The 13298-nt window shown below is 40.7% G+C and overlaps 1 protein-coding gene across 1 annotated transcript in view; it reads right to left on the minus strand.

Moving 5' to 3' along the window:
* AP3B1 (adaptor related protein complex 3 subunit beta 1) overlaps positions 1-13298 on the minus strand; it is a 2578902-nt gene that overhangs the window by 2336778 nt on the left and 228826 nt on the right. The window contains exon 6 of the mRNA XM_044063704.1: positions 4311-4377. Within this exon, the coding sequence (XP_043919639.1) occupies positions 4311-4377 (67 nt within the window). The remainder of the gene's footprint in view (positions 1-4310; positions 4378-13298) is intronic.

A 13298-nucleotide genomic window follows, 5' to 3' on the forward strand; every position in this document is an offset into this window, starting at 1 on the left:
AGACTTTATACTATATAATCAAGCACGACTCACTTAAGTCAAAGTGCACCCTTCAAAGAAGGCTGGATTGTTATGGTCTAGTTAAGTGACTTACTCATTCACAATATACTGAAAGGAGAAGAAATATTCAGAAAAGTGTCACATCTGTAAAGTGTGCTTCCAAACTTAAGATAAAAATCATTTTTCTCAAAATGTTTTTACAGACAGCTTGGAAGTTGAAGACATACTGACTATACTACTGAAAAACAAGCTACACTACAAGGGAGCACAGGCACCTACCAGGACAAATCAAAATTCCCTGCATTAAATATAGAAAGTTAACTAAAAATATAGTTATGAAACTGATGAAAGAATAAATAGTAAATTAAATTCATAGCATTCAAGAAGAATAAGATCTGTCTCCCATGGATGACAGATAAAGAAAACATATCCAGACTGTGTTGGACATACGAAAAGCAAACTGCACAAAGAGATTAGAAAACACCACCATACAGTCAGATAAAATGCAAAAGGCAAACCTGAGATAGTTTTACTATTTTTTAATGAAAGGAAAATGAAGACTATGAGGGTTGAGGGGCTCAGATCTATAGCACTCTAAGCAGTTTGTAAATGAGAACTAGAAAAGATGCAAGAGACAAGCAACAGAACAAATATAAGATGTTAATATTCTACTACATATACCAATACGAGATAAAAGGCAGACCACATGGTCATAAAAGTACAAATAAAAATGGATAGGGTAGCTATGGCAGAGTAAGAAAAAACATGGCATGCAGCAAATCTCAAATTGATTTGGGATGTTAACATAGACTTTTAATCAAAAGAAAATAGGAAAAAAGGTTATGACAGTCTCTACTGCATAAAAAAGTCAAGTTCCTAGAAAAGGAAAACAAAAACATATACATTTCACCAGAAACTGCAACCTGTCCCCTCAGAATCAATATAAAAGACCATAGTTTACCTTTAAAAAAAAAACACACTACCCACAGCCCTGAGTTTCTTACACCCCGAATTATTTTTAAATTATTTTTATGCCTCCTTATCTTAAGGGAATTTGACACCCTTCAAACAACTCAGTCAAGGCTCTTCAAACAACTCAGTCAAGTCTTACAACTGGTGCTAATCTCTGCTGACCAAGCAAAGTCAGTCTTTGCCACACTTACATATGTATTAAGACCCTTACCACCACCCAGAAACATGAAAAAACAAAATTTAGGAGTACCATCCCCCACAAGGATGCACATTCAGAGATCTAGGGAGTCCAGTACTGATGACAGTCTTTTATGTTCAAGTCCTTAGGAAGAAGCCTGCACTAACACCAAAAGCACAATTTTTTTCATCACTGCTGTCTAGGATGTGATGCTCAAAAAGCTCTTGTAACCTACTGACTGGCTGTTCCTCTATCATCAGCCAAAGGTCCAGCAGTGAACACATTCCCTGAGGATGAGGGCTTGCCAAAAGGGATTCTCAGTTTTATCTTTCTTCAACTTACATTCCTGCTGACCTGAGTCAATACAAATCCTGACTCATCAGCAGTAGTGATGGATACCAGGTCTCTGCAGTCAGTCTAACTGTAATACATCTAGAGGAGGAAACCCAGACAATGCAGGTTCTGGGTATACTCTTTCTGTGTAAGTTAAGTAATCCACAGAAGACTAATCCTCCCTTGACCCAGGCTACAACAGCAATGGTAAATGCAATGTATGAGCAGCAGTTGTGCGTGTGCGCGCGCGCGTGCACACACACACATACATATATATACATACATACATATACATATATATATATACATACATATATATATATATATATATATATATATATACACACACACACACACACACACACACAATCACTTTCAGTAAAATAAAACCGCTATTGTACAACAATTACTAAAAGCCACTTTCACTAAACCTATAAAAACAAAAACTCCTCACTCCCACGGGGGGACTTAGCCTTTCTTCGCAGCACCAAACTTGCATATGCTAGCTTCATGACTGCTCAACTGTGGGGAAAAAGCAAAAAGAAAATGCACACCACCAAATCTGAAGCACTCCACTTCAACAAAATCTAATTATAGCTATGCCAATGGAGAACAGAAATACAGCCACGACTATGAGCCACATAACTCAAAACTGATGAGCAGCTCAGGTATTTGATGGCACAGGCAGGGAGAGGATGGATGTGCCTTTCCAAGGGGAAGGAAGCTAAGCAGAGAGCTCACTGAGCTCAGAGAGACCGGAGTGCACAATAAGATGGAATGTCAGAGTGGACGTGTGGGACAGCTAGGAGGCAGGATTTTCTAATGGCCTGGGGTGGCCACATCCTCGAGTCTGTCCTCCGTACCTATCTGAAAATATTCAGTGTGCTGAGAGGTGCAGCAGTGGCTAGACTCTGCTAACCAGCCACCACATACAAGATGGCTTTTGTTGCCATATCTTGTATCTCCTGATGTAATATCTTGCTTCTGAGGTGATATTAATGAGTTTAATACTTTATGGCTGACTCCTTGAAAAGTTGGGGGCCCACCTAGGAATCAGGTCACTTTGGGGGCAGCCTGGCAGCAGCAGATGGGGGATCCAAAGCTTGTGCAGCCATGGTAATTACAGCAATGGCCGGTGAGCTAAGGAGGGCTACAGGAGAGAGGATACGGAAGAACAAAATCTGACTAGTAAACTGAAGAGAAATGCACATCTAAGCACACATTACTAATGAAAAATAAACAAACAAAAAAATAGAGAACGCAGTGAGGCTGATTTTTATGAGAAAATTGCTTTCAATGTTATTTAGTCAATAAGGGTGGTTTCAATGAAATGCATGATCTTCATAAATACACACAAACACACACACAAACATAACATGGTTTACACGGTTAAAACTACAGTACCTCTGTGCAGATACATGCAGAAATTCAGATTTTACATAAAAGTATTAAAAAAAAACACTCCAGAAGCAAAAATAAGCTGGTAGAAAGCTGCTAAACTTTTTAATATAACCTCTGGTACCTCGGCTTTTTGGCTTCAATGGATGAAGTACAATAAGAGCAGCCACTTTTTATACAGGTAGCTGAGGTACCAGAGGTTATATTAAAAAGTTTAACATCTTTTTACCAGCTATTTCTGCTCCTGGAGTGTGTTTTTTTTTATTTTTTTTACTTTGGTGATAAAAGTGTTTTTTTTTACATAAAAGTAACCAGAGGATTAGGACCATAACTTGAACCCTACAGCTGTAAGGCAGAAACAGAATTTTTTCTGAGCCACGCTGCAAACTTCTTACTTAAGAATGGAAAATTATTCTACAGAGCTTAAGTCACTATTAAATAATTGAACTTCAGAAAAACACACAGTAAAACTCTTGTTAACCAGAACTCAAGCAACCAGAACTCTCTAGCAACCAGCAAAAAAAATCGAAGAAATACAGCACAACTTTCATGCGTTGCGCTTTTTGATTCCCCTTCGCAGAAACATACCTTACATGTTTAGAGTTTTAAAAAGGAAGATAGGAATAAATTCCCTCTCTCCCCAACCTAAGAACAAGTCAAACCAAACAAACAGTACAGGGTACGGTATTAGGCCTATTTTTAATAGTAACTCTCAAGCAACCAGAAACTACAGTTATCCGGCATCTACCAATCCTCATGGGTGCGGGTTAACTGAGAGTTTACTGTAACGGAAATTTTTCTGTTAAGGATGCTACAATATTTAGACTGCTATTAATATGCTTTCAGTTTTCTAAGTTTTTTTTTTCTATTTGGAGTATTCAACCCAGCTATATATGTTCTCAGATTAGTAAGTGACAAATAAACAGAGTAAACAGCAGCATGTTTGCTTATAAAAATAACACCTTCTATTCTTTGCATCAAACACTGATATGACTGCAATAACGCTGTGTGGAAAAACGCTTCCCTTTTTAATAAAAACATATCCAATGGCCAGCTTCTTGCAACTGCTTGTAAGAAAGAGAAAGCATTTATCACCATTTGTTACAGTTCACTGCAAACAACTGGTCACTTAGCTTAGATTGTGTCCTTGAAAAGGCCTAAACAACAAAACTTGCCATTTTCCTGCAGAAATGAGATATTACAATAATTACAGAACATATACTATCAGTTCCTGAACCAAAAAATAATATCATCACAATGCCACCCTAAAGATAAATGCATTTTTCATCTCAAACAAATAGTAACTGCATGGTAACAACTTGAGTGGTCTGCTGCACATGATGGATACTTCTAAAGCAAGCATAGTTGCACATTAAAAAAAATCCATCAAAAAGCACTATTTGTGCAATACTGCTACTAGTTCACTTACCGTGCTTTTATCCTTCAGCAGTCTTTCAATTATTTCAATTAACTGTTCTTTATGTTCTGGATCTAGACTGAAAAGATAAAACAAGAAAATGTGATATTTATTTTCCTTGTATTTCGGCCTTCATATAACCAGATATCTATTCCCATACCTATACATCTGCTGGAAAAGCACTCTGCTAACAGTATGCATGGTGCTTTATCAGATGTGTCCCACTTGACAGTACAGCAGACAACTTAGGCAGGTGAGTATTCCTAGAAGGTAACCTGTAGAAACAGAGACACTGCCACCAAACATGCAAGTAAAGTCAAGTCAAAACAGGAGCCACAGGACTCTGTTGCTTCATTTAGAGGAGGCTTGGTTATGTAGCATTCCCTACCTGGACTCTTCAAAAATAATCAGCAGAATGTTTGCAAACAGCACTACTGGGTAATGCACTTTTTTCAGTTCTTCACTGTCAAATGAGTACCACTGCTAACAAATCATGATTGTTTTGGCAGTACTTTTCTTTTTCTATTTTTTTAATGCAGACAAAAAATACAGCCAGAATATTAAGTCTACTCAGTCCACAGGAAGGCACAGCCAATGAAGGTTGTCCAGCCACTTACAGTAATAACTCCTAATTACTTCCCCTTCATTCCCATCCCGCCCACAAATTTGCACCACTATTATAACTATAGCATATCACTTCATGTAAGGTATGCATCACCGTTTTTATTAAACACTGTTTTATTTATTTAATATTTGTTAACCGGGAAAGTCCGACTTGGAATGAAGCCAATTTTCAGTGGAGGCCCAGGGAGAAACACTCCAGATGCATGTCTTTGCTTTAACCTGAACTAGAAAATGCTTCTTTCCTCCAGTCATGTCCTCCTTATACAGAAGTCTTTAAACCTACAAATCATGTTTCCCTTGTGACGTCCCCACTCTGGGCCAGTAATCAAGGAGTCTCAATACTCACCACTGACACTGGAGGGACGTTCACGTGGAATACAAATGGAAACATTAAGTATTTCCAGATGCAGACCTCTCTGCATCAAGCACAATTTCCTTTAAGGGCACACAGGAAACACACTCAGCCCGGGGTCTGGGTTTCTCGGTCTCCCTCCAGGTTCCCAATAAGACTCCCAACTGGCACAACTGCAGAGTAAAGCCCTCAGCCAAGCACCCAAGCCAAGTCCTCCACCACTCTCTATGTGGGAGGGTGGCTTAATGGCTAAGATGTTTGCCTTACAAACACAAGGTGCAAGGTTTAAGTCTCACAAGGGATAAGTGGCTAGGCTTACAATGGCTCGTAAGGGCAGTTAGCTTAGTACTAAACTATGAACATACGTGAAACCAGTGCTTAGTGTCCCTGTTTCAAGTAGCTGACACACACACACACACACACACACACACACACACACACACACACACACATTTGATTTGTACACACATACACACACGTGGGAAAGGCTGGCAGAGGTTTACTAGCTATGCTCGCTTCTGCCGAGATTATAAGGTATTTGTCACTGCCAGCACGCACTACAAAACCAGCTACCTAAGGGTCTTGCAAGGGTACCCAATTATTCTGAGTGAAATTAATATTAACACAAATAGTAATGTTGACCAAACAGCCAAGCTTTCTGGAGTGGCCACAGTTATCACCAAATAAATATATGCAAATACTCTCAAAACTTAAATATTTTCTAAAAGAACCAGCCACAATGAAAAGCTGAAATATATTTAATAATAAAGAACAAAAGAACAAGAAAATGCTAAATATCTATTTACAGTAAACACCAGAGTTTCAATCATAGTAAATATTAAAATAACAGAGATGAACAGATTCACATAGATACAGAAAAACAGTACTTAACTAATTTCACTACATTTTCCTGACTAATCTAAAGAGTTAATATTCTCTGGTTCACTTACTACAGCAAGGCAAGATAAAGTAGGTTGATGGACCATTCTACATCAGGTTTCCAAAACAAAGTGACTAGTCTGACTGACAGACTTCTCAATATAATATCTAAACATTACTTCTGGTATAGCTTACAGAATGACATCATATCTGGTCATCTGACTGTTGCCCATACTATCACCAACACTAGAAGTTGCCGGGATTTTAGTACCTGTGTGTTACCATACACACAGACAAAGCTTTGCTCAGATCTGCTGCAGCTCCTGGAAGTCGTAAAACAATTTCAAACCTCTAGTCTTCAAGAGTAGTAATTAGCTCCCTGGTAGAGACAATAAAGAAGTGTTCTTAATACTTGGCTTCCCAGACATTTTGTCTCTGGCTGCAACCAGAACTGTAAGATATAGTCTTTTTGGCCTAATTTAATTTCAACAATTTTTCAAAGTTTGCTACAGATGGAATGTAATTAACCTCTTCTCTTCCAGTATCCTCTGTTAAAACATATGCATTTAATTCATTTACAATAATACATGTACATTCCTTTTCTTTCCAGCAGGGCACACTGTTGATGCATTTTTAACACAGCAACTTTACAAATACATTTTCAACACAAGCATCTGTACAAATCAGTCTAATATTCAAATAACATATAATTCTTTTACTAAATTCCAGCTAGCTGTGTTGGCACATGTTACACATCCACTGCCCTACTTCTCCTGGAATAGTTGGCAGTTCCTCCTATCGTCGCATCCCTTTTAATACCTATTCACCAAACTAAACTATCCTAAGGTTATACTTGCTCTTCTGCACACCATTAACTTCAGGTTACTACTTGTGTGTACCATTTTGTCTCCCAGTATGTCATTTCTAAGATATAGCTGCTGGAGTTAAATATATTCCAAGAGAAGACTCATTAATACGCTGCACAAGAGTAGAACCCACCTCCCCATCTCATACTTCTGACCTTCTGCATATGCACTCCAACATCTAGCTGGCCTCATGTTTAAGCTTTCTACACTGCACTGCATACTTCAGTCTCCTGTTAGGAATGACAGCAAATTCTACCTAGTGTACTATCACTTCCACTAATATGCCCCATTTAGGTCAGCTGAACATGTGATGATGTAAATGGATTAGGAAAATGTACATGTGAAGATGGAGACCATGAAGTGTTAAGAGGACAGACCAGACAAACATTACTTTCCGAGATAATGATTAATTTACCTTTACATTTCTGCTTTAAACTGGCTAAAATTTTTCTAAGCATCAAAATCATTGTCATACAAGTTGTATCTATTCTTAACTACTGTTTTCACATTATATCAAATTTTGTACAATTATTTAAACTGCAGATGTTTTTGTTTTCTTTTTCAAGACTATAAAATTATTGTTCCTAAAATGTTTTTGGGATACTTTGGAGCCCCCCACCCCAGGCCTCCTCTGAAAATTGTCCCCTACCAAGTGAGACTTTCCCAGTAATCAAATGTCAATAAATAAATATGATGGCACAGGCAGATCTGTACATTTGCAATGTTAATATAAAGCTCTTCATAGATTCATAAATAATATGGGATGCACGTCTGTGCACAAATAGTGCTGACACTTCAGTACAAAAGATTTTGTTGCATCACAATCAGAGGTCTGACACTGAGGAAAAGGAGTAGGAGGAATGATTCACAATATGGAGTCAGAGTAACGGTGTTAAACAAAATAACTGAGGAGAGGTACTCAAATTACAGGACAGATAAATGTAGCTAGGCAATGTTAAAGGAGGGGGTTACATAATTTCCTAACTGTGGTTTTGTTATGAAAAAAGATTATGTAACATTTGTTAAAAGCTTGCTCTAGAAGAGCTAAATGCATTCAAACAAAAGGAAGAAAGAAACAGCCAGCGGAGACTTATAGGGACAAAAGCAGCCCCTCCTCCTCAATGTCTGTAAATACAGTGCTGTTAAACTAGGGAGAAAGTATGAGATAAAGATACATATACTTTCATTACAAAATTTAAGGAAAGGCACCAAACACTGAAAGAAAAGATACACAAATCACTATAAAAACTTGTTTTGATTAGTAAGTTGTAGCCTCTGTCAAACAGTCTTATTATGAAGCACACAGAATCAGTCAGAAAGTGACTGTAGCTTATACAAGTCAATGATCAGGTTCTACAGCGTAAAAAACACAAAAGATACAGGTTAAGAAAAGTTCAGCGATTCTTACTGAAGGAAAATGGAGTACTTTCATAGGTTCATAGGTTCATACTAGGCTATCTGCCCTAGGGCATTTATAAGCCTAGCCAGAGTGTGTGTGGCTTTCACCACCCCTTAGGATGAGAATACTATACCCATTAGTTTGCTGTGCCTCTGTCCAGCAGTGACACAGAGATGATTCCCGGGGTAAACCTACGATCTCCCATCCACTCGTCAAGATTTCTCTTGAACAGAGTCAGTGAGGGGCTCTGCGTCACATGGACTGGGATTCTGTTCCATAGTGTAGGGAGTCTCTGGGTGATGAATCTGTCCCTCCAGCACATCCTATTTATATCCGTGTTGAGGTTTAAGTCTCTTGCTCTCGTGGCTCTGGTGGATTTGGATTTTTTTGAGGTGGAGCATGTCCATTAATTCCGGGTTGGACATGGCCTTGTATGTCAGGCACAGATCATCTGTGAGCAGACGGTATGCGACTGAATAGAGCTGGAGTTTCTTCAGTCGGGCAGCGTATGACATATGTTTGAGCCCCTTTATCCTTTTGGTGAGGAACTTTTGAGGTCTTTCCAACTGCTGCAGGTGTCGGGTAAGGTACATTCCGAATGGGGCGTTGTACTCAATCATTGGTCTGATAAGTGAAGAGTACAGGGGTACAATGACCTCTCCTGATCTGGATGTGAATCCCTTCATGATCAGGTGGGCAATGTAGAAGGTCTTCCTAACCACTTTGGCAATGTGAGTGTCAAAAGAGAGGTTACTGTCAACTTGGGTCCCCAGGTCCCTGATAACGTCTTCTGTGTTTAATGGATTACCACCTATGTGGTAATTAGGTGCTACCTTGTTTTTCCCAAAGGGTATGACTATACATTTTTTGGCATTTAGCTTAAGGCCATGGCTCTGGCACCAGTTATCCATTTCTATGAGACCTCTCTGGAGGATGTCTGTGTCTGATGGAGTGTCAATTATGGTGCCCAGTTTGCAGTCATCTGCAAATTTTGTCAGCCACAATCCCCCTATGTTTGCCTGCACTTCAGAAAAATAAATGCCGAACAAGAGGGGGCCCAGGACTGAGCCCTGTGGGACACCGCTCGTGACCAGCTTAGAGTCTGGGACATGGCACCAGCAACTCTAACCCTGTGGGTTCTGTCCTTGAGCCAGTTTGCAACCCATCTTGTGACATATGGGTTTACATCTAAACTGGTGAGCTTTTCTATGATGCCCGAGTGGGGTATTGTGTCGAACGCTTTTGCTACGTCAAGGTAGGCTGTGTGAACTGCCTTACCCTCATCAATGGCCTTAGTGACTGTTTCGAAAAAGTCGACCAAGTTCAAGAGGCAGGATCTGCCCTTGACAAAGCCAAATTGGGTAGGATCCAGTGTCTGTAGGTCCCCAATGTCTTTATGAGTTCCATTATGATCCTCTCCATAGCTTTGCAGACAAGGCTCGTCAAGCTTATGGGGCGGTAATTTTCAGGGTCCGTAGAAGCACCGCCTTTGTGGAGTGGGACCACAGTTGCCGTACGCCATTCTTTGGGTACGTATCCTGTAGTAAGGCTAAGATTAAACAGCAGCCTTATGTGTGGGTTTAGTTCCTCATTGAGTTAGTGTAGCACACAGCCGGGGACACCGTCCGGTCCCATTGATGCTGTGTTTTTTGCTTTAGAGAGAGCAGCTCTCACCTGGGCATCTGAGATGTTTGGGAGGCTAGACTCTGGTGGGATAGATATTTCTCCTTTTGGGGGGGAGGGAGGGGAGAAATTTGCACTGAACCTGTCTGCCAGTATATGTTGGCAATGTCTGTGGGTTCAGTGATTTTTGTATCATTTTGGACTAATTCTGAGCATATCTGGGAGTTTCCACCCAGGTTTCTAACATAGCTAAAGAAGGCCTTATGATTGTCTTTTGTGTCATTAGTGATTTTTCTCTCAAAGTTGGCCTTGGATGATTTTATGAGTGATCGTAGTTTTCTGCTAGTAGTGATCAGAGATGCCTTCCCTTTTAGGGATTTTGCTCTGTCATGTAGTAGCTTTCTCCTCTTGTTGTAGAGTTTGTTTATGGCTGGGGTCCACCAGACCGGGCGCCTGCCTTTGGTGGAAAGGGTCTTGATTTTATTAGGGATTGCTTGATCCAAACATTCCTGGAGGTGCTCGTAGAAGGCATTTGTAAGGGTTTCAGCAGCGTGGGTTGTGGTTTCCACTGGCTCGGGGGTCTTGAAGGATACCACTCCAGTCTTAAGAAGTGTGAAGTTTGCTTTTGAGAAGTTCTTCACTGTGGTCTTTTTTGCTGGGGTTGGGAGCGGGATGTGGATCTCCAGTGAGATTAATTTATGGTCTGATCTCACCAATGAGGGATATACTTCCGGTGTGGAGCATTTTGTCCCCATGTTTGTGATGATCAGGTCTAGTATATTTTCTCCTCTTGTGGGAATGGTGACTAGTTGTTCCATAGCATTTGAGTTTATGAACTCCAGGAACCTTTGGGCTAGGGTGTTGGGGCTTGAGTAATGTTCCCAGTCTATGTTTGGGTAGTTGAAGTCACCCAATATGATGGTGTTTGGAGAGACATTCATACTCTCCAGTGTCTTCAGGAAGGCTGTGTGGGTTTCCTGAGTTTGAGAAGGTGGTCTGTAGCATGCTACAAACTGTAGAGCAGTTTTACCTATGGTTAATTGCACCTGGATGGTCTCCGATGCTTCGTGCGTTGCCACTAACCTGGAGGTGTGGGTATCCTTTATGAATATGGATACTCCCCCTCCTTTTGTGGTTTGGTCCGGATTTTGGGGCCGGAACGCATGATATGAGGTATAACCTGATAGTGCTGGGGTGCTCTCAGGAGCCTTGAACCAGGTTTCAGTCACAGCACAGACATCAATGTTCTCCATACTGAGGAGGGCTTCGAGGGCATGCATCTTGAGGTTTAGACTTCTGGCATTGAGCAGTATTACCCTTAGTTTTTCTCCATTTTTGTTTTCTAGGGCGGTAGGTTTATCATTTGAGCCTTGCCTAAAAAAGGCACTGTGGGGGTGGCAAGAGCCTCTGCCAATATCCGGAAGCCCAGGGGTGACAGGTGCAAGCCGTCCCATGCGAAGCAGCGTGGCTTGTCAAGCATGTCATCCCAGGCAGACAGACATTGGATCCCCTTAGAATGACACCAGTAATTAAGCCAATTATTAAAGCTGATCATTTTGTCTCTGTATTGTAGCATCATTCTTGGTGAGGGTAGGATACTGCTCAGGGTCATACCGGCCTGGGCTACATAATCTGAGAGCTCCTCTATGTCTCTTTTCATGTAGTCAAGGGAGGTACGTCTCAGGTCATTCACACCGGCATGGACAATGACTGAGTCATACTTGTACTTGCTGTGGAGTGACCTGAGTGCTTGTGTTATGTGGCGGATTCTAGCGCCTGACAGGCAGCTTACTGTGATCTTTTCCTTGTTCAGTCTGGTGAGTGGGACGTCAGTGTGTCTGACTATGGAGTCACCTATAACAAGTGGGTCTGGCATTGTGTTTGGCCTTAAGGGCTGTGACTGTTTAGCACACTGACTTTGAGAACTATGTGTTGCATGTCTTATGTCTTGAGGTGGCAGTTGCTTGGGTGTCTGCTTTGGAGGCCTCTGTAGTTTTGGTAGATACTTGATCAGTGCCTCCGAGTATGTCTTTGTGTGTTTATGTGTTTGTTTTGCAGTTGTGATAGTTCTATGGGAAACTGGGTTTGTGGTGTGCGTGGTTTCCTTCTCCTCCTGTCTGGTCTTGCCAGTCCTGAGTTGAGAGAGCTCAGCCTCCAGTTTGGCTATATAGTTGCATCTCTCACATGTATTTGTGTTTTGTGGGAGAAGGAGTGGGTTGCCTGTGTACATGAGGCAATTGTAACATTGCCTCAAGATACCCAGATTCACCAGCTGAACAGGAGAGGACGCTAGCAACTGACCCTTTGACATGCTAGAAAAAGTGAAATAGTTTGCTGTGTAACTGAGTCAGAAGGGACCTATAGGGAAATGGGTACTCAAGGGGATTATAGGCTAATGTAGTACTTTGTTTAGTATATAACTATTCTGACAGACTAAAATATCTTGCATATAAACCTTTACAAAGTCACGCCTAACCCAACTCATTTTGGGAGCTTGTTTCTAAAACAGAAAAGTGAAGCCAACACAAAATAAATAACGCAAATAATAGAACAAATGAGATGCATTCATTGCCCAATGACTTCCAAGACTTTACAAAACAATTACAGTTCAGAATAAAGAAAAGCATATCATTAAAAGTATTCAACAAAAAACTGTTTTAAACATCTTGGTATCTAGAAATTCAAACAAAGGATTAAAGCAACCATGATTCTAGCTTCATACAGGGGCAGTTGGTAACTTCATATCACGGGACACTGCAGGAAGCAACTGAATGTGCGTGTCTAAGTGGAATGTGGTGGAGGCTCTATTACAACAGGTCAATGACAATTACCTGTGATCAAGCTCATGTGGTCATTCACTTTCATCCACAGACTGCCTCAATATATATCCACTCTTTATAGCCACTTTACTGACTATAAACACCATAAATGCCTGACTACAATCAATAAGGCCAGCCTGAAGTGAAATGGAGCCCTAGAAAAAGGACCTCATGTCCCCCTTTTGCATATTATGCACCTCCCTAATGTCACCCTGTGTTCCTTCAATTCTGGTTCCAACCCATCCAGATAGATTTCTTGCTTGTTTTCCACACCTTGTCTAACTTTTAAGCTGCCTCCCACATTCTTTTAACACCCCCCAAGTGACCAAGACTTCACTGTAATACGTTTGGTGGAAGTAAATTAATTAAGCTGGGGGTCTGTGGGGCACAAAATGACATATGCCTCTAGACCAAGGTGCAGCTCAGAGCTTTTTTTTT

The sequence above is a fragment of the Protopterus annectens genome, chromosome 2.part2 (assembly GCF_019279795.1).
Source record: "Protopterus annectens isolate FY-2018-M chromosome 2.part2, PAN1.0, whole genome shotgun sequence".
Lineage (NCBI taxonomy): Eukaryota > Metazoa > Chordata > Ceratodontiformes > Protopteridae > Protopterus > Protopterus annectens.